The sequence below is a fragment of the Homarus americanus genome, unplaced genomic scaffold (assembly GCF_018991925.1).
Source record: "Homarus americanus isolate GMGI-L3 unplaced genomic scaffold, GMGI_Hamer_2.0 scaffold54679, whole genome shotgun sequence".
NCBI classification, from domain to species: domain Eukaryota; kingdom Metazoa; phylum Arthropoda; class Malacostraca; order Decapoda; family Nephropidae; genus Homarus; species Homarus americanus.
Genome location: NW_024722701.1, coordinates 873,286 through 899,229, shown reverse-complemented (window position 1 = coordinate 899,229; position 25,944 = coordinate 873,286). Strand labels below are relative to the sequence as shown.

Sequence of the window (25,944 nt, the reverse complement as noted above, 5' to 3'; positions counted from 1 at the left end):
TTATAACTCAACAAAAACTCCCGGAGGCAGGAGAAGGAAGGAAGGAAGGGAAATGATGGTGTGGTAGCATAAACTCGAGGCAGAAGGTAATAAAGGGTAAACTGAAGAAGCAGTTAGCATATTGCAGTCACGTTCACTGCCTGGAGCCCTTACCACCTCCACTACTGAGAAGGAGAGGGAGGGAGGGGTGGGGAGGAGGACAAGGGAGGGAGGGAGGGAATGGAAGGAGTGAAGAAAGGGAGGGAGGAAGGGAGGTGGGAGGAGGATAGGAGGGGAGTGAGAGTGAAGGAGAGAGGGAGGAGGAGGAGAGTGAAGGGAGAGAGGAGGAGGAGGAGAAATATCACCTCATCATCCTTGTAGTACAGTATTTCCAATCACCATTTAGCTGCACACACACACACACACACACACACACACACACACACACACACACACACACACACACACACACACACACAGAGTACATAACCTAACCTAACCCTTTCAATTTGCAGGAGGTACACATTTGTTTTTTGAAAAGTTGGTCAAATTTCTCTTCTACTATGCAAATTTTGGGGCGTTTATTTCATACAAATTAAGATCCTTCAAGTTCTGTTGGTCATTAAAGTCAGGGAGGGCAGGGAGAAAGGGAGGGGACAGGGAGACAAAAGGGAGGGGACAGGGAGACAAAAGGGAGGGGACAGGGAGACAAAAGGGAGGGGGTAGAGGGAGAGAAAGGGGGAGGGAAGAGGGGGCAGGAGATAAAACAAAAAGGAGAGAAAGGGGTGGGGGAGGGGGTAGAAGGAGATAAAAGGGAAGGGGAGGGGACAAAGGGAAATAAAGGGTGGGGAGGTGGAGAGAAAGGGAAAGGGAGAGGTCGGTCTTCTGTTGAATATTTCCTCAAATGCAAACGATCAACATCAAAATCAACAATAATTTGCTGGAAAAACTGAAGAAATTACACTACACTTAAGGACATATACACAGTGACTCCAACACATTCATTCTAGATACAGTAATTCAATGTTGACAAAATATACATATTGGTTCCAAGAAGTATCTTTATGGAGGGTGTACAATGAGTTTCAAAATGAACACTGCGACTCCTGTTGTCTGGGTAGGGCTGTGAAAATCTTTCGTTTGCTGTGTGATATTGTGTAAAAATTGTACAGATACTTTTTTGATCGTGTGTACAAGTCCAACACCACTGAAGATGTACTGTACTAATGTTGGCTATTTCCAGTCAAAACAAAACCTTTGGTAATGTTATATTGCTTTTGTTCTATGTTTACAGCATAGTATTGTATGTGTGAACCCAAGCTGGGGCATAGTTTTGACTTTTGAAGTACTGTAGCTACCATTATTTATTGGTGTTCAATTACGGTCTCTCCTCGACTTACGACGGGGTTCCGTCCCGACGACCAGGTCGTAAGTCAAAAAGGCAAAAATAATATAGAAATTGTAAAATGGGTGTTTCTTTTTCTTCTCAGCACCACGAGAACTCTCACTTTTACGCTTGCCAGCCATTTTAAAGGGAATTACAAAAAAAAAATTTGTCAGTACACGGTGCGATCACTAAAATCATGGCTCAAAAATACGTACAGTAATGTGAAAATTATTTTATACAACCATGGCCGTCGTATGTCCGGGTTGTCGTAAGTCGAGGAGAGACTGTATGTGTACGGTAATAATAAAAACTGATTATCATTTTTATAATAATAATAATACAGTAATAATAATAATAGTAATAATAATACAGTAATAATAATAATAATAATAATAATAATATACAGTACTGTACAGTATTTATTCAATAAAATCATCATACTGTACAAGTTTACAGTTGTTTGATTTGTACAGTACTTATATAGACAATGCAGGCATACAGTTCATCATGTGTACAGCATAGACAATACAAGTATACAGTGTACTGTATACAGTGTACTGTATCTCAAAAAACATTTGTCCACACAGTGTGAAACATTATGGCAGCATTGATGACAGATACTGGGACATACTTTGGTACTGTATTTAGTTTAACATAAGTAATGCAATGTGTATTTATTTTGGAGTACAGGTACAGTACTGTAATTACTATGATGTTCGGTTACCAACTGTAGTAGGATCAGTATGCCACAGAGCCACGCATACCAACCCTCCCGGGGCATGATGAGTTGCTTGTAGCATTTCCGAAGTCATCGGACCCATCCCGGCAGATACTTGTTTGAAATACTGCACATATACCTTGCAGGTATACAGTTTCCAATGTAGCTACAGTATGTAGACAGTGCTGGTATACAACATAAATAAACAGTAAGGCAATTTGGCCAAGGATAGTCGACTAAGCCATCAGATACTATTTCCAGTATCGTCCTTTGCCTGGGCTTGGATGCTAATCAATAGCTAGTACAGTACAGTAGTATAATACTACAGTATCTATAGGAGTAAACATGTAAGTTTTTGGGTAAATATAACAAGCATTATATTGCACCTGGACCATCTGAGGCTGATGCATCACTCCAACAATACAACATTCTGTGATTTGTGGTCCAGAAACTCACTCTTTTCTCATGTGCCTTCATAGGTCTTGTACTTTTTAGTTTTAGCTTAAAAATATTTTCTAACATTCCTGGTTTACTGCGGACAGGTAATTTGTTCCAGTCCGTTATAGCTGCAAAGAAGAAAGTTTTTTTTTTCACCTTAGTGTGGACACCAGGTACCATAAAATTGCGTTAAGTCCCTCTAGTGCCGGTTCATATCATTAATCTTTACAAAACTTGCCATGAGATACTATGGGTACAGTCCACTGAAAATCATATACCCAGTAACTGTGATTCAAGTTCAATCTTAGTTTTTATCCTTATCTCCTCTAACTGTGCTACGTGGTCAAGAACATCAGTAAAAGTACTTCTGAACTTCTCCGAGGCGTCGTTTAACTCCGTGCAGTTTGTCACATGAGATCAATCAATATTTTCAAGTGTAATTTGGAACATTTCTTTATTTTAATTCTTCACTGACCATATTTTTATTACCTTATGCTGTCCTGTCTTTCCCCTGACCTTTTTCCTGCTGCAGTAAGTGATAAGTGGTCAAAAAGGTCACCAGGAATGACCACTACCTGACTGATTTTGTCTTGGTTATTACATGATCTTGTATGGTGGCTGAGGACTTTGTTATCCTGGTTCATAAATGAATTAATTGTTTATAGTGATTTATACCCAAGGTTTGTATACGCTTCTTATTCTGTATTGACTATTTTCTTCCTCTTTATATCAAATATTGAAGTATTATTACACACAAAGTTGAGAACTACACCACTAGATGTCAGACTGTCATATTCCTCCTTGGTTGTTCTTTTGACTGTTGTGTTATCTTTGAGGTGAAGTCCTGGTGACGGGTGACTTCTGTTGCTCACCAACCAGGGGTGGTGACTGATTGGATGATGGGTGATATTCATTTTCCGATACTGTGGAGGGGACGAGTGATGGCTATTCACCCACTGGGGCTGGCATCATGTTGGCGGGTGATGTTTGTCTTCCGATATTGGAGAGAGGTTGATGGGTGATGGCTGGGCTGCTCATCCACCAGGCAGGTGACATTTTGAAGGATGAGATGTTGTGGTGAGTGTATACCAAGGACCAAAGGTTCACAGGTCACTGACGATGCTGTTGTAGTGGCGTTGTTTACTGTGTGGAGCAGCCATTGTTTGATGTAACCTTATTGTTGCTACACAGTTGTTGTGGTATTCACTGTACAGTTTATGTTTATATTAACATTTATATTAACTAGAGAACCTGAGGAACAAGATCCCATAACAGGAAGTTGTTTGAGTTGAAGTAATTGTGTAGTTGTTCCTGTAGGTGCAACCTCTGTGGGTATACTATACAATACCTGGTGATAATGGTGGTCGTAGGGGAATTTCTCCTTTCATATGTTTTATTCTTAACAAATCCAGATTCTAGCTTATGTCCACTTTGTCTTTGGCTATTACAACACACTAAGTACAAATGGAGAAGACGGTGTTCATCAGCTGGTGAGTACCTGATGCACCAACTGTTGTAGCTATTGAAGACGAACCTTAAAACCATTGGACTTCTATGGAATCCCATCTCCGTACTGGTAGTGGATGGGAGAAATTTTCATGTGATGTACCAGAAGCCTGAGCTGATTCACATGGTGTATGTGTGTACGATGGTCAAGTTTCCCCAGAGGTGTAAAGTGGGGGAGGGGGTAGGGGGTGTTGCAGTTGGCATGATGTAGGTGGTGATGTGTGATGCTGCCAGTTCTGGATTGTATCACATTGAGGTTTTGTGATTTGATGATTGCCGATGCTTTATTCACTGTCTGAGTCAGAGCTTTACTTATCAACAGTACAGTATAAACAGTTCATATTTTTACCATAGCTTGGAGGCATTGTTGATGTGCGAGCATACTCTAGGGGGCAGTTGTATGTTGAAGATGGTACGGCACTGTCACTAGCCAGCTCACCATGCATTGCTTAAGGAGCTGACACTTGTTTGAGTGAAGTAACAGTTTTCCTCCAATATATTCTTCTAATTTAGTAGTACTGTATGCCTTATGTCCTCACTTGAATGTTCAACTGTGTGTTCACTGTTGTATATGCACAATTTCATAGACCCAGAGCACACACTAAGTTATTCAGGGAAATTCAATATCAAACATACTGTGAAGCATTACAGGAAAATATCTGCCGACTTCAACCATGAGTCAAAGGAATGGCTGCGGAGATTCAACAATTAAAAAACAAACGAGGACGCATCTTGGATGTACTGTTAGTAAACAAATGTACAGTGTCTCATATCCCAACTTCACGGAGACATTTCCCTAACTGAAACTAAATGTGAAAAAGATCTGGTTGTTTATTTTGCTGAAGAACTGAAGTTCTTGGTTTATTGTGAGATGACCCTTGCTAATAAACTAGTAGGAATATTAGCTACCAAGGTCCTACACACACTTAGATGGTCCCTCTCTCATAAAACTTTTCAAGTATGGTACTAACATACGTGGATTACTCTACCGTAATTCTGCTCGGTCTCTTGACACCAAAAGTACCGACTGATTGAGAAAGGTGAAAAGAGGACAACCAAACTGGTGCTGGTCCTTAGGCATCTCACTTACCAAGAAAGAACACTAAGTCTACAATTGTCTTCTTTTTATTATATACAGGGAATAGCCCATCCAGGCACAGGTCATTGATCCACAACTGGGGTCTATTTTTGTACTCTCAGCCCGAATCATTTTTTAAAAACTTGTAAATTTACTACACATTATTTTAAAAGCCTTGTTTAAGACCTGACATTAGGCCTCTCAGGGTTTTCTGTGCCAGACCAGTCAAGTTTATAATTAATATTACAGGTACAGTCGCAGAAATGTGTTCCTACACCCAATGTGGTAACCCGTGTCTCCAAACAGTAACGTCGCAGTAGTAATATTACTGTTGATGAATGGATGAGTATTGGTCGCGTGACGATGGACGTGATTGGTGGATAGGTTTGATATACTGTAGGTCATAATAGGTTGGCCGCTTGGAGACACGGGTTACCACAGGAGATGTAGGAACACATTTTCGCAACTGTATCCGTACTGTAAACTTAAACCATACTGCACTGTACTGTATTAAGAGTGGTTAATTAAGCTCAGATTAAAATACAGCACCACATGTAGCATTAGTTATGGCTCACAGGACTGTTATGTGAGGCAGTGGCAAGATGATGGCTCACAGGACTGTTATGTGGGGCAGAGGATGATGATGATGGCTCACAGAACTGTTATGTGGGATTATCATTCTGTAAGATTAGTGATACATTTTGTAGAATACAGTATCATGAAATTACTATTTTTCTAAATCAAAAGACCATGTACTGTATCAAGAGTTTCAGGCAGCAGTGGGCGACAAAAAAAAAAATCTAACATATGACAATAAGTACAAAATGGAAATATTTTTTTTGGAATTTTTGTGTTATCCTCACAGTAATATTATACTGTAAATACTGTACTATATGATAATTGGGTAGTACAGTACTTGTAATTGTTGTTCCTACCAATATTTCATTTTACCTTAGACTCGTTACAAAAAATTCTTGAACACTCTAAGGGTCAAAGAGCATGACCAAATGAATTAGAAATCTGAATAAGTTTTATGGCAAAATTAAATTACAGTATTTCTTTCACCTGTAAATAATATAAAAACAAGCAACATATATTATTACCAAATATTGAGTCACTTCACAGCCAAGCATACCAATCATTCTAAGACGACACGAGGCATAATGCCCTCTGAGGTCTGTAATGCTCTTGAAGAAGCTTTTGCGGTGAGTGCAAAAGTGACACTGGGTAAATTCCAATTAAAATCTATTAATCAATCAATCAGACAAAATAAAAGCTAATTTACTGTACAGAACATATATATTAATACTTTGTCAAACATTAGCAGATTCACTCACATACCGACAGTAATTATAAGCTCTTTGGGGATTAGGAATTAAGCCTTGTATGCAGTTTAGATTTTCAGAAATATAGCTTAACTATTCATTCCTAACCTAACCATTCCTATCTCATTACCTGTATGATTGTATGACTGTAAATTAGGTTATTATTACAGATATGTTCTCATTAAACTGGTCACCATTGCTACCTCCCAAAGCCTATAACTTACCTAACTATGTTTTTTGAGTGATATAGATGCAAAATGGGTAAATAATCTGTAGTGACCAAGTACGGAACTCTGTAACGATTTGTATACGTGTAGGGAGACTGTGCAAAAATAATAATAATAATAATAAGAAGAAGATGAAAAAGAAGAATGAGAATAAGAAGAAGAAGAAGAAGAAGACTGTACTTTACTTTATAGAAATTGTTTTTATATTTACATTTTTTCAAGTTTTCTTTCCTTTTCAATTTCACTTCAAGAAATACAATTTTAGCCATATAAAGTGGGCAGGACTTTGAAGTAAAGGGAAACTATGGGGGTAAAAACACATAAAAACTTATGTAACCAAAACTACTGACTCAAATATTAATATAATATAGAATGACCTGACCCAATCCCTCATGTGTAAACCTAACCTAACCCAAGAAGAAAAAACAAAGGAACCTAAAGAAACCAAACCTGAAATTGAAAAGTAAAAAATAAATAAATATTCCCAACTAAAACACTAGTAAGAACTGGACAATATTGTTATAGACTAAATTGATGTAAGGTATTCATAATTTTTTCTTTTTTTTAGTAATCCTATAATACCCAAATGTGAAAATCTTGCCACAGACATTAAATGAATAATAACTGCTTCCTCTAATCTACATAAAGTACCATTTAAACGAGTGTATAATTGTTAACGAGTCTATACAGTAGTCCCATGGTGAAGACTGTTACCATAATCACCCTCTGTCAGTTACGGTACTAAGGGTCATTTCAGTTACCTTTTAGTTGCTGCTGGTGTGAAATGTAATTAAAATTATATATAACAAAAATAAACAACCAACAAAATAAGTAAATGAAGGATTTTTTCCAAGTCAAATTAAATAGAAAATCCTTATCCACTCAACACAAATTAATTACAAACACAAATAGAATAAATAACCAAAAAAAAATTACAAATATTATACAAACTTTAATTAAATCTATTACATTGACTAAAAGTAATACATACCTGTTAATACATGATATTCCTTAAGAGGGACACCCACTCAGCCCTTCCCATCACTGACACAGGAACACCTCTATACGTCGCTTCGTCACCAAACCATTTACTTCATTCATATTAACAAATGATATATTTCTTAATAGCTAGTATGTACCTCTAAATATATCTCTATATTTATTATTTAGTTTTATGTGGTTTTACTTTTATAAGCATAAACTGTAGGGTTAAGAGAGTATCTATACCCATATAACTCTGAAGATCATTAAAACAAACGATAGTAAATGATTTCAAATATGCTTCTCTATCTAGTGATTTAAAAGAAAATGATCCATTCCAGTCGAACTTCTTTTTATTTATCACATCAAATACACATAAATTAGTTTAAAAAATATTATTTATAAAATTACCTTGAAATATAACATATATTTATTAATATTATAGGTTTAATTATATTTGCAATGAAATTTAATAATCTATAATATATGTTGTTCCTTTGGCTTCATGTCTTTTAACGCTCAGTCTCAATTTAAAGATTTAAAGGGTATTTTATCATAAGCTTCCTTTAAACTAAGTAATCAATAACTAATCTTCAATAATATAAAGATATAATACACAAAAATATATAAAATTTAAGAAAAAATAGATAAATTATGTAGATATCAGATAAAAACTGGGGACACGAAAGGCTCTAACTGGAGAACATTTAAAGGCAGCATTTATTAAAAGAACCGTCGCCATTTAAACATTTAAATCTTAATTAAAACCTAAACATTTTAATTTTCCTTTAATTTAGTAAACATAAACAGACTATTCATAATAAAAACATTAAATTAAAACAGAAAACGGATGAATGAGATTGAAAATTGAAGTAAATGGAGGAAAAAAGCCTAAACTAATTTTTGTAATACGGAAATAGATAGAATTATATTGAAGGATTGAAGATAAATAAGATAGACGAATTAGATAAACAAATTAGAGTTCGTATGTGAATTAAATAGTAAATAAAAGAAAGAAAATTGAGGGAAAACTTTGTAAGAGGATAAACTAAAGTAATATAATTTTTGATAATACAAAAGAAATAAATGAATGAGACATGAATTAGATAGATAGATTAGATAGTAAAATAATGTAGAGGAAACTAAAGAAAGTATAGAAGAATAAAGTAAGTTAGGTTATATTTAGTTCCTAGGTTTTATAGCTAGATTAGGTTAGTTAGATTAAGTTAGATTGATTAGGTTAAGAATCACCAAACAGAAATTTAACAAATATATTAGATGGAATAGAAAATATATGAATTAAATAGACAAATTGGATAATATATTAATAAAACTAAGGAAAGGCTTTAGTGGAGTAAGCGACGACCCACCCAGCAAACAGCAGAACGCGCTAGAAGCTTACCGGTCACCACAGAGGCAGGACCCAGCACCTCTGTCTCTCCTTCAGTTAACTCGTTACAACACTTTACCACACCTTAACAAGATGGTTCGTTGGCTACCACTCGAATCTAACCCAGCGGTAAGTTATAATATTCTTTTATCGTTATATTCCAAAGTTTCATTGATATTAAGAGTTTTTAATTTTTTCTTTGTCATGATTGTACAGTAGTTTGAGGAAATTGGGCTAAATTATATTATTCTACGTATAATATTGGACTTAAATCCCACAATAGGAGAACTTGTTAGGTATATATAATCATGATTTATTGATCCTTTGAGTGGTTTTATTACATACTTCCCATACAAAGATGAAAAGCATTATTAAACTTGCAGGTGTCACACAAAGCATTACAACAGTCTGAAGTATTCTACCTCATAAAATGGTGATTATAGATTCGTTAGATGTTTATAAAGAGAAAACTATAACACCTGTACTATATATTTGTCATTTGTATTAATAAAATTTCAAATAAGAAACAAGGATAAGTCACCTAATCCAGCACTGATGATTTTATATATTTATTAAATTTTTATGATTATTGTCCAATTGTTCATACAGGAGGGAACTTAAGTGCCTGGAGAAAACTTGTAATGGTTGGGTCAGGTCAGGTCAGGTCTCCCATCCAATGACCCTTGATGTAATGGACTGTATTCTCCCATATAGTCCGCTAAGTATAGGTCTAACAACAGTTCTTTTTAATTTGGTGTTTTTTATTGTGAAGTTTTTCATCTATTGGAACAAATTATACCTGTAAATGGTAGTTGTTGTGACTTAATAAGCGATAACGTGAACTGACCTGATCCACCTAACCTAAGATAGGGTAAGTTAGGTTGTGTTTTATTACCAATATATAGTTAATCATATAATGGGTAACAGTTTATAATAGCTCATTAACAAACTCATTTACATCACTTTAGGAAACTCTCTACTTCTCAATACACTGGATTTAATGTGTTTTTTTTCTTATTTATAATCTATATACAATGAAAATTTCTTTATTTTTTTATTTAATGAGTAAAATAAACATTACACAGCGTTTTTTAGTGTTTGGGGTCTAGTTTCTCTCTAATTTGTGTACTTCCTATTACTAGGTATACTATTTGCTTATAAAAATCATTGTGTACCTGTATAGCAAAATTTGTCGATGAAATATGTTGTGTAGGATTTTAATATTTCTTTCCATGATCCAATTTACGATTTTTTTTTTAAGAGTGAAAGCCTTTTGTAGATCAAGGAAGAAATGTATATACTGTTAAATGATCATTGATGTTTTTAGCTTTGTTATTAAAGTACACCCGAGTGAAATTATGCGTAAGGGGTTCGAGTATGTAAATCAGCGCTAAATAACCCCACGAGGCAAGAACGAGGGTTTTGACAAATAGAATGACATTGGTGAAATTTACTAAAGTGTGGTGTACTAGAGGTGTGTGTGGCTGAAAGTGACCTGGCAAGTCGTCCCAACATTCACCACATGAATTGCTCTTCAAACTCGTGCGGGTAAATAGACTCGTAACTCACATCGCCACGCAGACAATCAATCGTCCAGTTATCTGATTTTCCCATTTTTTTTTCTTATTTCGGGCAATATGTGAGAAATTAAAGAAAAAATATATTCTTTAATTTCACCTGCTATATATACTTAAGGTATAGTCATGATGGAGAGTTTGGAGTTTAGAAGTGAAGAGAAGTTTGGAGGTGTGGTGACTGCCAGCCTCTCATAGGTCTGGTGTGGACGGACTTGGAGTTCTTCTTGGGTGTTTTTATACCTTGTTATCAGTCTGGACCACAGATTATGCGTGTTATCTCATCCTAAGCTTTTAAAATTCACTTAAATATATTTGTTGGAGCTTTCATAACCTGGTTTGGTTTAAGACACTCACAAATTTTGCTAGTAGTACCCATAGGTCTAGTTCACAATGACCTAAAAATGTACATTATTATTTTAAATCATCATAACTCGGAAACTACTGGGTAAATCTTTTTAAATTTGGTATAGAGACTTTGTTGGCCCTTCGTTGGTTCATAAAATAAAAATATTAGTGAACAGTGAAATAATGTCATGGGTGTGTGGCAGATTCCCATTCCAGTGGTACTAACATGGCTGAGGAGAAGTCTGCCACTCCTTTCATTGACTCTTTAAATGATCAAACCAAATATTATTCAATACTGTATAGCTATCATACTTCTAAATTAGTTTTGGCCCATAAGAAACATTAGAGGTGGATAAATATCAGTACAGTACTATATCAGTGTTGTATTTTTAAAAAGTTTGTTTCTTGATATAAACCTTTTTTTTTTTACTAAATCTTATGATTTACAAGAAATATGAATATACCTGAAATGGGAATCTCATACTTTTTACCTATACAAACAAAGTAATACAATTTTGAAACACATTTTCACTTTTTCAAGACAAAACTGTAACTAGAAAATGTCCAGGAAATAGCTCTTACAGGGTTAGACATAAAGTATTAAATGGACTACTATACTATATTGATATGATATTTTAATGAAGCAAAAGAGTCATTAATTAAGTCCCCAGAAGCACTGTTGATTGGTGCATGAGGTGGAAGTACCTGCGAGTTTTTTAATTGGAGTTACTGGAGAGAGAGGAAATAACACCACACAATACTGTGCTATCATCTCCCTTCCTCTGTGCATAATAAAATCATCTGGCATTAGTGAAATAAAATATTAAAAGTGGCATCCGAATAGCAAAGGCATTGATATACTGTAGCCATTTTTTTTCCATACCATTTATAGTTGGTGATTTTACTTCATTCTTTGACTTGGCAATGTTGTTTGTCATCCATAATGTTGAATTTTTTTACAACAAATCCTCAATTGCGGGTTTATTCTCTTTTTCATTTACTTTTATGAGTATTGTGCATTAAAGAAGAAGACATTTGTGATATCTGCTTGTCTCTCCTCAATGTTTTATTTCTGTTCTGTGTATGTTCTAGAAACCACCACATTTGGCTCAAGTATAGGAGATAATTGAACAAATATTGTACTGTACACACTATATGGTTTGGGATTGATCAAACTTGGCCACCTAGAAGACACTTTTTGTTTTCATTGCCACTCGTTACACAATTCTGAGTAGGTCTCTGTTCTGAATACAATCGTCTGGTGTTAGCCAAATAAACTATTAAATGTAGTGTCTTGTGGTGAAGGAGTTAGCACACAATATATAGGGTAATATTGATAATGCACATTCAATTACTTTTTGCATTTGATAAAATTTCACCTTCTGGAAGTTGTTTGAAGGGGACATATATTGTCATGCAGTGTAGTTTATCATTTTGGTTATGGCAAGATGAATCACAACGCCCTTTCTCCCTCTCCAGTCATTAAATAACACACAGTACTGTACCCGAGCTTCCCTGGAGTTAAAATTTGGCATGATAACTGCTAGACTATTCCTCTGTTACTTATAAAGAAAGCATTTTCATACCCACACTTGGTTCACAGAGCAGTATGTCCACTTAGTTGTGTTAATTTTCCATTTAGTTGTGCACTGTACATTGAATCCACATTTTGAAGTTATTTAAATCAAAGTTCCCCCAAAAATCTAGCTTCACATAGCTTAAGCAGTTACCTAGTAAAAAAATATCAATGAAATCAATACATAACTATGCAATTGACTACATTGAGTAACAATTTGTTTTTTGTAAAAAAATTCCATGTCAGTAATGTATATTTTCTTTACTTCCAGGTTATGAACAAGGTAAGCATGCAGCGGTGTAAGTGACTCCCTAGGAAAGGTATGTGTTGAGGGTGCCAGTTAGTATACCCAGTAAAGATGTCCTGTCAGACCTCCCTCCCATCCATTAACCCTGTGAATCATGAACCTGTGAATCTGAGACCTCACACAGTGCCCCATCTGTGGATCCAATAATGTGTGATGTCTTGGATTCACAGAGACATGATTCACAGGGTTCATGGATGGGTGGGAGGTCTGACAGCACTTTTTTTTTGGTGGGTATACACTCCCTACAAATAGTATCTTGTAAGATAATTTGCTTGACAATATGACAATGGTTGAAGGATTTTACCAACCCTTCTGAGACAACAGGAGTTGTAGTGTCCATCAGACCTCACCTTATAGATACTTCCTGCAGTGTGAGAGTGTACAGTCTGGTATGAACCAGTTTTGTTGCAGTGTAACAGTCATACTGGTGAGTGACGGCATCAATAATAAATGAGGAAATTCCATTAACAGCATAAAGGAAGTCCTCCTGAGAAGTTCAAGACCCTGAAGTGCAGTGGATTATGGTACATAATGTTCCAGAGTATTGTTGTGGCTGTCCAGTCCTCACTTCAGTGTATTAACTGTGTGTGTGTGTGTCCCCACCATCGTGAGCATCAATGAAGAGCTCCAACATTTGATCAGATGTGTGTTTCAAACTTTTGGCACACAGTACCCCCATACTCATGTCTTGTACTGTGGGTAGTTAACACGATCAACAAAGCTACTCCTCTACCATGGAGTGGTCCTCCTCACCCTGCTGTATGGCAGTGAGACAAGGCTCACATACAGGAGACACGTTAAAAAATATTTAGAGTTGGACAAAAAGTTCATAATACTCTACTGTACAGTACGCTTTGAAGTGTTTTAAAACTGGGTCAAACGGTGGGACTTGTATATCAGGAACAGTATAGTACTTAGATAAAATATCCTGCTCTTGTTACCATTCCGTACCATTGGTCTCAATAGACATCTACTGAAGAACCGTCGTGTATGTTAAAAAAATTTTGAGGAATGAATCATGGCTCCTTAGTCGTAACACAATCCTTTAAAACGAATTTGTTGAGATCTTGAATTTATACAAGTGCTTCTGTGGAGTAGCTAGACGAGGTGGAGTGACCAGTGACGCACCAGACCCAGTACAGTATATATAGTATTGATTATGTCAGCGATAGTTTAGCTTTAGTCATGGAGGTAGGAATATCATCCACTGTGGCGGCACATTCCTCACATACCTGGACACATTACCACACCAAAGAACAAATATCTCTTGCTTTTAGTGTGGTCGTGCTGATACCAGGCTGAGTATGATTTAGTACTGTAGATGGTGGGTATAAATATTATTGTGTGTCCAGTAATAAGCCGATCATAAACTCCTTTTTTTTAAGAAAGAGGTTGGAGGCCTTTGAAGTGTGGTGTTATAGGCGAATGCTAGGAATAAGCTACGGTACACTGACAGGAAAAACAAGAGAAATACTAAGAGAATTTTAAAAGTTTAATCGAATATGTAGGAGTTTTATTATTCATCTTGTCAACACCTAGCACTCGAGGGTGTGGGTGGGAACTTCTGAGAATATTATACTGTGCCGTTTGCCGCATTCATACCACTGCCGCCACGCCATGCACCTTCTACTGGGCGCCACGTGTAATAGCATCGTGTAGCACTACTATTGGATACCTCGATTGCCTTATCCACCACGTGTAGGGAGTGGAGCAAGCCTGGCATAACTCACCATCCCAGTCTAAAGTTAACACGAAAATTCTCACCTGTTCTTATGTGTTTATAAACAGAACGTGGTGTAATGTGGGGAGGAGGGGCATCAGATGACTAGCCAAGGTTTTAATACGCTAACTGACGTCACTAGAAGGTATTGATTGAGGGGGGGGGGGAGCAGGACATATGTGTACCTCAAGGACTTAGTGTATTTATAACATTTAGCTTTATATACAAGTGTACGAATAGTTCAGTTTGGTGGGCGTGTTTAGATTGATGGCTTGTGTGGGCGGCAAAGCGACAGGAACTGAAGCTGTGCCTGTCATGTACTGAACGTGTGTTGTTCATGTGGATAATGAAGCGTTGCGATGTTATAGTTTTAGAGGCGGGATAAGGATAACATCTAATTGGAGGGATAATGAAGCTTTAGTTTTGGAAGAGTCACGTGGTTGCTCAATCGTGTTTGCTGTCTGTCTGCCTCCGTTCACCTTCACTGATTAATTATTTAAAGAAATCGAACACCTGGTGGCGGCCGACTGACATACCGTTATAACCTCCATCTACCCCAATAGTCTAACCAACTGGACAATATATTCCTGTGGATAAAAAAAAATTACCCCAGGAATATAGATTTCATAAACAAAACTCACGAATCAACTGAAGATTCTCCACCCTAGCTTACTTTACCTAAGGATTAACCACGGTTACACAGGTCTGCTTGGTGTTGTAGAAATAAATTTTAAACTTTCAGGTACTCCCAGCGATTAGAACTGTATCCTGCTGTACGTTGTGTAGATTAATCCCTTCAGTATGTGTGTGTGTGGGGCGCGGGTGTTTTGTGGCGCCGAACAGAACATTAGTCTCCAAGATATTGATTACTGAACGTGGACTGACAGGTGTACACATACCACCTGCCTGAACACCAGCGCTCACACATTCCTAAATTCACGTTACATGAATGATAATGGAACTTTTATACATATTTATACACACTTATTCACGTGTGAGATGAAGGCCAGTGCCAGTTTTTCACTAGACAGATGAGTTTGAGATTAATAGCTCTGTTGGTTGAGGGTGTGGTATAGCTCTGTTGGTTGAGGGTGTGGTATAGCTCTGTTGGTTGAGGGTGTGGTATAGCTCTGTTGGTTGGGGGTGTGGTATAGCTCTGTTGGTTGGGGGTGTGGTATAGCTCTGTTGGTTGAGGGTGTGGTATAGCTCTGTTGGTTGAGGGTGTGGTATAGCTCTGTTGGTTGAGCTCTGTTGGTATAGCTCTGTTGGTTGAGGGTGTTATAGCTCTGTTGTTGTTGGGGGTGTGGTATAGCTCTGTTGGTTGGGGGGTATAGCTCTGTTGGTTGGGGGTGTGAGTATAGCTCTGTTGGTTGAGGGTATTAGTATAGCTCTGTTGGTTGAGGGTGTGGTACTAGCTCTGTTGGTTGAGGGTGTGGTATAGCTCTGTTGGTTGAGGGTGTGGTATAGCTCTGTTGAGTTGAGGGTGTGAGTATAGCTCTGTTGGTTGAGGAATTAATGGTATAAGCTCTGTTGGTTGGGGAATTATTAGTATAGCTCTGTTGTTGGTTGAGAATTGTGGTATTATAAGCTCTGTTGGTTGAGAATTATTAGTATAGCTCTGTTGGTTGAGGTGTGAGTATAAGCTCTGTTGGTTGAGGTGTGGTATAGCTCTGTTGGTTGAGGTGTGGTATATTGGTTGGTGTGGTATAGCTCTGTTGGTTGAGGTGTGGTATAGCTCTGTTGGTTGGTGTGGGGACTCTGTTGTTGGTTGAAGTCATGGTATAGCTCTGTTGGTTGAGGGTGTGGTATAGCTCTGTTGGTTGAGGGTGTGGTATAGCTCTGTTGGTTGGGGGGTGTGGTATAGCTCTGTTGGTTGAGGGTGTGGTATAGCTCTGTTGGTTGGGGGTGTGGTATAGCTCTGTTGGTTGGGGGTGTGGTATAGCTCTGTTGGTTGAGGGTGTGGTATAGCTCTGTTGGTTGAGGGTGTGGTGTGTGTGTGGTATAGCTCTGTTGGTAATCGAGAAATAATCAGTGTTTCAGGACGGTGGTGTATCGTAGGCTGTCAAGAAAGAGGAGTTTGGGGGTCAAGGCCGGGGAGGTGGGTTAGGGTAGGTCCAAGCCAGAGGAGGGTGGGTTAGGGTAGGTCAAGCCAGCGGGAGGGGTGGGTTAGGGTGGGTCCAAGCCAGAGGGTGGGTGGGTTAGGGTAGGTCCAAGCCAGAGGGAGGGGTGGGTTAGGGTAGGTCAAGCCAGAGGGTGGGTGGGTTAGGGTAGGTCCAAGCCAGCGGGAGGTGGGTTAGGGTAGGTCCAAGCCAGAGGTGGGTGGGTTAGGGTAGGTCCAAGCCAGAGGTGGGTGGGTTAGGGTAGGTCCAAGCCAGCGGGTGGGTGGGTTGGGTGAGTCCAAGCCAGCGGGAGGTGGGTTAGGGTAGGTCAAGCCAGAGGGAGGTACATCAAGATAGGGATTAGTATATCAGGCAACAGGAAGGCTGAGAACTCCCACAAGGTAAATAACATACAATATTCGATCGTTGTTGTGAGTTAGCGAATGAGACGTGTGCTGCTGCTACCGGGAACACACACACGCACGCACACACACACACACACGCACGCACACACACACACGCACGCACACACACACACACCACACACACACACACACACACGTACACTGTACTTGGGGTGGCTATACTGTACATGTAGTTATCGTGACCACATTTATACTGGAACAAACACGGGAGGATGCTGTTTTTTTTTTGTCCCTTTGGCCATATTTAAACATTTCTTACTTTAATTTAGATTCTTTTGGTACGTTCAGTGTACAGTGACCTCCCATATTATGACCGGAGTGTTCCCTTTCGTTTACCCTAAAGCACTTGATTACCATTGTGTCCAACTTTAAAATTCCTAGCTAGGGAAGTGCTTGTGATATTACCTGTACAAGCAAGAATGACTACAAACAGGTAAACATACAGACAGAGTAATTATTAGGTCACTCCTTTCTCATAGATGTACGCGGCAACCGGGGGTGTACACTCTACCTTCGTTTCATGTCAAAAAAATGTTTATTCGTGGTGAATCTCTCTCTCTCTCGAAGCATCTGGAATACAGTTTTAGTTTCCCATTACAAAAAAACACGTCTTGTTAAATTATCGATATTTACAATTATATTCAGCTGATAAATTTATTTGGCCATCTCCTGAAATCAAAACAATTGTCTCTTATCTAACGCGACTCTCATTGGTCAGGCTGCTGTGATAATAGCCCACACGTCATTGGTCACACGTCATAGGCCACGTCATAGGCTGTAACTTTGTGGTGGTGGTCACGTGGGAGAGTGGTTGTCTAGACACTGTGGGTTGGTGACTCACGCGGCTGGAATCCCCGGGGCCCCGCAGGCATCGATTCCACCTGAGGCCACCGCCCCCCTCCTCTCTCTCTCTCTCTCTCAGCTACTTATTCTTCTTTGGTTAAATTTGACTAACAGTTTATACATACATGGCACACACATACATACATGACACACATATACATACATGGCACATATCATACATACATGACACACATATACATACATGGCACATATCATACGTACCTGGCACGCCCATCATACATACATGACACACATATACATAGATGGCACATATTTTATACATACATTGCAAATATTTCAGACATACTTGACCCATATTTCATACATACATGGTGCACACACACACACACACACATACATAGAAAGGAACTATTGATTTTGACTTAGAATTTGGTTTTTGTTATTTTAGTTAATATTTTGATTTCTACGACTATCCCAGCGCCTCTGTATTGTTTAAGCTGAAGAAACAAAATTGATTCACTAGATTGATTCAATATCATGCGTATTATCTGTGGTTGTGGGTGGCTATCGTAGTTTGGGGTTGGCGATGCTTAGGAGAGAGATGTTGATATTTCCGTGTTGTTGAGATGACATTTCCGTGTTGTTGAGATGATATTTCCGTGTTGTAGAGATGATATTTCCGTGTTGTTGAGATGATATTTCCGTGTTGTTGAGATGATATTTCCGTGTTGTAGAGAGGAATGTTAATTATTCTTCACTGATGCTTGGTTGTCATGAGGTAGTGGTGGTGGGGGAGTTAAGACGAGTGTGTGTGTGTGTTTGTTTTTGTAATGTCTGAGGGAGTAATTCACTGCTCGCCTGTTGCTGTGTATAGGGATAAGCCCTCTTGCCTAACTAGTGAATTAAGTGTTTAGAAGCTCCTGTTGTGTGTGTGGGTACTGAGAAGATGGTGACGTGTTTGTGTAGTTATGTTAATGCATTTTTTCTTACATGTTTGTTGTTATTGGTGTATGTTAGCGGGGGTGTCCACGATACTTGATCCAGCGAAGGTAGTCTAGTGTGGCCGGAACCTTGTGGGAAGCCATACATATTGTAACTTGAAGAGTGACCACTGACTTACACCCAACATAGTCAATAACTAGTGTGTTCTGTGTCTTACCTTTCACAGCTTACGAAAGGATAAATTGTATTAAATATTTCAACGGAGGAAATTATTACCGTTGTATTGAATAGAGGTGTAATAACAATAACAAAAATAATAATAAACGGTTTATTGAAAAAGTTCTGTACCCCGAAGGCTGAAAATTAACATTGGACATAAAGACTTATTACATACATTGGTGGTTTAACAAAAGCCTTCATTAGAGAAAGGTGAAGGAATATACAGTGAACATACAAATTAATGTTTACAGCGGAGGTCACGTAGATTATGTGAGCTGAGGTGTTGGACAGATGGTGTTATGAGGGGCATCACGTGGAGTAGTAGTTCCCTCACAGATGGTGTATGAGGGGCATCACGTGGTGTAGTAATTCCCTCACAGATGGTGTTATGGGGAACCTCACATGATGCTGTAGCAACTCATTCACTACGTGGTGTCGTAGCATCATGGGGACACCACTTGGTCGACTTCACTCACTCAAGTGGGTGAGGTGTGGTCCCCGGCCTCTTTATCGTGGAGTCTCAGGGGAATTACCACTGGGTACCTGGGACCTCACTGTGTGAAGGTTAGCTTGGGTAAGACTCAACTGCCGAGTTGTTTTTCACTGACTTAAGCACTGTTCACCACTATTCAACACTGGTTCCATTCCTTTCCCAAATGGAATAGTAACTTCTGGCGAGAACTTGTTGATATTCCGGTGGGGAGGAGGGTTCAGGGGAGGGAGTTGGTATGGGCCAACATAACAGTTGACGTGGCTGCTGCTGAGCAGCGCCAGGTGCGTCTTGACCCTTCAGTGTCCGCTTTATGTTCCTGGAGCAGGTAATAAATCAGCCAATCAAAATCACACGCTTTTAATTATGTCAGCCAATCAAATCACGAGTCATCATTTTTAAAGCATTGTCATTCCCAGAAGTCAGTCGCGTGTTTGGGTGGGTCAGTGGGTCACCCTTTAAGATAGAGAGGCTTCCTACACACACACACACACGGGACACGTTTCTACCTGATAATAATAGTGCTTTGAGGGTAGCTGAGGTAAACAAGTCTATTTCCGTAAAGACGTTCATCCCGGCAAATCCCATTACCCATTGTAGTGTTGACCTAAGCTGGACTTAGTTCACGTAAGAGGTTTATTCAATCCTATTTACCGTTTCTATTCAAGTATTAGGTCATGTTGCAGCTCTATCTTACTCTATCATCCCAATACGAAGCTTAACCCAATGTTTTCCCGACGCTTTGGTAACACTTATGGTTAATGTATGGTGAGTCACTTGCTAAATATATATACATCATGTTTTTGGGGGGATGGGGTGGGGAGGGATTATAATGATAAGATTGAAGGTAAATAGAATATGGTGTTGTCTGAAGGTGTGTGTGTAGTCGTGGGGTGTCCGGACCCACCCCTTCTGCCCCCATCCTCCGGCGTCTGGAAAGGGCGGTGGCGAGGGGGGCTGGCTGGCTGACTCACCGTTGTGGCTCTCCGCTCCTAGATACGTCTTTCATCTCGCTCTCTCTCTCTCTCTCTCTCCTTGTCGATAATGCATTGTCTTTTAGCTTTGATTATTATTATTATTATTTTATTTCTTGTACTCGAATTCCTCGTTTAGTGTGACGTGATGGATCGTGTTTGTTGTGGTCGATTTTGCTGACATGACGTGAGTTGTTTGTGTTATGGCTGGATGTTTGGCAGTGGGAGTTATCTAGATGGTTCCGTGACATATCTCTCTCACACACACACACACCTTCGTCTTCTGACACTTAACTCAATTTTATTCATTATTTTGACGTTTTAAGAGTTTACTTCATATGTAATAGACTTTCAGTAGACTAATAAAAGATATATTAGCATCTTTTGGGGGGAATTCTGATTGGCTTATCAGACTAGCTGAGTGACGTGTCAGTGACGTGCTATCCCAGTGTGTCGTAGTTTGCCCTTGACATTCACGAACATTGATCCCATTTTCAGCGGCGCTCTTAATAGTTCAGGGAGAAGATGGTTGTCTTAACCACCTCGTCTCAACCACCTCGTCTTAACCACCTCGTCTCAGCCACCTCGTCTTAACCACCTCGTCTCAAACCACCTCGTCTTAACCACCTCGTTTCTCCCACAGTTCTTGGCTGGACTGGGTGTACCTGCGTCATGGACCATCCACGATGTGTATGGTCTGGATGAGGAGTTGTTGGGTATTTTGCCGCTGTTGGTGCAGTCATTCTCCTGTACCCCTTCAATGACAAGGTATGTGGTGCTCATTCTACAGGTGTCAGGACTTGGTGTCTTTATCCATTCTTACAAGGCCTTTCATGTTATACACAGAGACATCTTTATCCATTATAACGATGCCTTATATTGTCCAGGGTAGATGTCTTTATCCATTCTTACAAGGCCTTTCATGTTATGCACAGAGACATCTTTATCCATTATAACGATGCCTTATATTGTCCAGGGTAGATGTCTTTATCCATTCTTACAAGGCCTTTCATGTTATGCACAGAGACATCTTTATCCATTATAACGATGCCTTATATTGTCCAGGGTAGATGTCTTTATCCATTCTTACAAGGCCTTTCATGTTATGCACAGAGACATCTTTATCCATTATAACGATGCCTTATATTGTCCAGGGTAGATGTCTTTATCCATTCTGACAAGGTCCTTCTAGATTACCTTACACTTCAATGTTTTGTTGCCATTCATTCACCATAACTACTGTGGTAGGTCTGTTCTGTTCCCTTCACACAGAAAGGCCTCAAGTTATCCATATGTCTTAACTTCTGTGTTTTCCCCTGGTGACACTCTCGTCCCCTTCATCACTTTTAACCACATTTTCTGGTCAATTTATACATGTGCAGTACTTCCTTGATGCCTGATCCCCCCCTCACCCCCAGTACTTCATAGAACCCCATTCCCTCCCCCACCCCCCAGTCTTGTAGCTATCTCTCCCCATCATCCTCTTCTTCACTTTACCCTTCTCACTTAAACTACTAACTTGTGTTCACTTCCCATTCTTGCAATTACAATATACTATAGACCTTATCACTGCAGAAAACTTTGCTTAACTCGCTGTTTGACTGCTACACTTTCACAATACTGTACTGTGGTCAAGTAAGAAATACCACTGAGGTTACTAATGGAAACGAATCCTAGAAAGTATTTGGTAAGATGTTTATATTTTTCAGGGCGAAGATTTCAAGAACAAGCAAGAGGAGGAACAGGAGTCATCAGATAAAGAGGTGTCTGAAAAGGTCTACTTCATGAAACAGTTCGTCGGTAATGCCTGTGGTACGGTGGCTCTCTGCCATGCCATCGCCAACAACTTAGACAAGTAATTATCCAATGGCTTTTGTATTGGTTTATCACAGCATATATTTTCTAAGATTTTATTTCAGTAAGAGTTTCTATGCACTACAAACAGATGAACAAGAAACTGAGGGACTGATGTCAAAAATATTTCTGAGGGTCATCAGCGGGTGGATGGTGGATAGGATAAGGACATGAGATGTTATGGTGTAGCTGGTGTGGTGAATAGGTGACAGTGGTGGATAAAATTAGTGAGGGATGTTGCTGAGTGGCTGGTACTGATAGTGAATGCTGATATGTTTCATTATACCTTCAGTAGAGAGTGAGTAGATGCCGCATTAGCCGTCTATCCCTCCAGTACTCTGTATATCTCCACGTTGCTTTTGTTTGCTTCATCACGTTTGTGTTTTCAGGATCGAGCTTGCTGATGGTGCGTTAAAGGACTTCATGGACAAGACATCATCCATGAGCTCTGAGGGAAGAGGTCATGCATTAGAAACTGATGAAGGCATTTCTAAAGCTCATGAAGAGTCAGCACAGGAAGGACAGACTGAGGTATTGGTCTTTGAACAGTCTCAACACCAGACTTTTATTGTAATAAATCATTTCACCCTGGGAGTGGGAGACATAGACCCTGACCCTTGGTGTGGCTGTTTAGTATCTGAATGAACACCTCATGGCACCGGGACATAATCCAAGTGTGGAAAATGGCTATATCTGCAGAGTATTTTTCTTGGGTAATAGCACAATAATGTACCTTATTGAATGTCTTATATACAAGTCCTATATTACAGTATATAGAACAATGTTTGTCTCGTATATATACAGTAATTATACCTAGACAACACCATTGAAGTTTTGAGAACAGTGTATTTTCATTACCATTTTACTGCCATTCTCCACACTCACGTAGGTCAGCCGTGATCATCTACAGTACTGTATAATGGATCACTTAGGTAGGGTGGAGAGACAGAAATTACAGTTTTACATGAGGTGAAATACTTGAACCTCTATAATGATTAAGAGAAAATCTAAGCTCTTGAGTGTGGCATAGAGAGACCTTTAGGAATAGCACCATTATGGGACATCAATAAAGGTGCAGAATAGTACAGGCGGGAGGGATGCAGGTATATTGTAGGTTGTGTGATATGAATCCTAATGATATTTTCACCACCTACAGGCACCAGACCGCGAGACTGAAGTAACGAGCACTTCGTCTCTCTCGTTGAGGTAGATGGCACCCTTTATGAGCTTGGTGAGTTTTGAGATATCAGCAATATTGGGGGAGATTTGTAGCCTAACTCTCACAGGTTTCGAGTAAGCTATGGGTGCATGATGTGTGAAGGTGGAAAACCCTTATCTCAAATTTGCATATTTGGTGCTTACATCCTTGCCTTAGGTAATGCCTCCTGTGTTAAGATGACTATATGAATAACAAAACATTAACCAAAGGACAGGTTCAGGCTTTGTGTTTTTACTTTGTGCAACAGAGATTGGTTCAAGTTTCTATGGTACTTTATTAATAGAAATGTTCTGTCCTCAGATGGCCGAAGGAAATTTGCAATCAACCACGGCCCCACAACCTCAGAAACACTCTTGAAAGTAAGTTATATTTATTACCCTAATAATTATATGCCTTCTCCAACTTCAAAGCATCGACTGATAACAGAAGTGAATAGGGAATAATGCAGTACCAGGAATGAATAGACATGTGTGCTGAGAGATGATGAGAACTAAAGATAACAAAAGTTTAACATGCAGTGTCACCCTCTCCTGTGTGTTCCTCCCCTCCATCAAATCCATGTGTTGTCATGGATCAATCACATATAACCTTTACTCATTTCTAACTTTTAAGCTGTGTTTAATAGGACTCTTGGTCTATGTCTTATGGATCGCTTCTCACTCGTCCCGCCCCGGCCCTTGACAACCGAGGGGGAATTCTAAAACGTAATAACCCCCCTCCCCAGTGTTGATGAGGAATCACTCTACTGTCGATGAACAAAATAAATACTCTCCCATCTGTGTTCTGGCAGGCTCGGGTCATTGTGAAACCCAGCTGGTAATATCTTATTGACCATTTTCTCGTTCCTTCAACCACAAAATAATTTAGAGTTTAATCTCCAATTTTCATTTATTGTAAAGTCTCCTGCATTGTTATATAAAGTCATATTTTTGTACTTTCCCATGTATACATTTTTATTCATCCTTATCCTTCCTAATGTATAGCCGATTGTATAGTGAATTAGTGTGGGATTGTACAGTAAGCTTTGAATGTGGATGTAATAAAACATTCTATTTACTGTACGTACTGTGTAGGAAGATGTGATCCAATATAACCTTTAGCATAAATGTGGCGTCCTTGTAGCGATGGAGTTAATATCAATAATAACTACTGAAAACTATGTATGGACTCTAATGCCCTTCCCCCCCTCTACAGGATGCCGCCAAGGTGTGCCGCCAGTTTATGGACAGGGACCCAGAAGAATCACGTTTTGCAGTGGTAGCTCTTGCTGCTGGGCCTACAGAGTAAATCAAAGATGCCTTACAACAGGACCTCTTATCATTGTTTGTCTACATAATTGACGGATACTTTTGTAACTTTCTTTGGTGCAGAAAATCATTTGAAACACAAATATTTTCAGTTTTATTTTGCTTACAATTACTTTTGTTCGATATTGATAAGCAGGTCCTTAATAAACCAAGTGAAATGTTGTTTGAGGCCAGCTATAAGTTACTGTACTAGTCAGGTATATTATTTTAAGTTGATTACCTGTGTTATAATTTGGCAGCCAGTATTATCTGATCCCTTTAAGGATAATAACTTTGGGAATACTTGATTATGATTTTTGTCAAAAAAGACCATATACTATATGATTAAAATGATATATTGAAAACTTTATGATGTTGCATTGCTTCAATCTTTTGACTTATAATGGCAAATATTGTTTGAGAGTTGAGACCTTCAATTAGAGATTTTGTCATATTAGTTTTTTTTATAATCAAATAATTTACTGACTAAACTAGAACATCCACAACATATCAGCCTTGTTAGTAAGCCCTATTTAACTCTTGAACATTCCTTATATACTTAAATATTTTGCATCTTGGAGTATTATATTGTGTGCGAGCTATTTACGTTACAGTGGTCTCCTGGTACTCTGATAGGGTACAGTATATTTGTTCTCCCTGTAGTACAGATATTTCATGGAAGAGAAGGTACATTAATTCACTTGGGTTATTTCTTCTAGTTCGTAAATCTGTCAGTGTTCGGCTCCACAAAAAAGCACTAAAACTGTGGTGTGTGATATGTATATTGTCAACTATGTCTGCTTACACATGGCTTGTAAATGTTAATGTTATGTATGTCCAGATTAATCAGACGTGTGCTTTTAAAAGAATTTTGAACGAAATTGCATCTTATTGGTGACGACGCATTAAAAAAACCTAATATTTCAATAACTAATCGTAAGCACTTTTAAGATTATTAGACCACCTAGATTGGATATTTCCATTGTCACTTTGCTAACCCTGTTTATATCCCTCAGTACCTTGGAACTTACACATGATGATGATGATGATGGTGTTGTAAACTTAGTGTATTTTCAAG

The 25,944-nt window shown here is 38.7% G+C and overlaps 2 protein-coding genes across 2 annotated transcripts in view; one reads left to right on the top strand and one right to left on the bottom strand.

Moving 5' to 3' along the window:
- The window catches only part of LOC121863098 (inositol polyphosphate-4-phosphatase type I A-like), a 93,753-nt gene extending 86,058 nt beyond the window's left edge, over positions 1-7,695 (bottom strand). Inside the window, exon 1 of the mRNA XM_042361596.1 lies at positions 7,650-7,695. The gene's annotated coding sequence lies outside the window, so the exon portion shown is untranslated. The remainder of the gene's footprint in view (positions 1-7,649) is intronic.
- Positions 7,696-9,008: 1,313 nt separating this feature from the next.
- Positions 9,009-25,162, top strand: LOC121863036 (ubiquitin carboxyl-terminal hydrolase isozyme L3-like). Its single transcript, XM_042361495.1, is given in 10 exon segments — positions 9,009-9,158; positions 12,799-12,810; positions 21,151-21,232; positions 21,235-21,275; positions 22,217-22,362; positions 22,751-22,892; positions 23,518-23,536; positions 23,539-23,592; positions 23,881-23,939; positions 24,775-25,162. Coding segments are annotated over 10 exon segments (684 nt in total). The 5' UTR covers positions 9,009-9,122; the 3' UTR covers positions 24,868-25,162.
- The last annotated feature ends 782 nt before the right edge of the window (positions 25,163-25,944 follow it).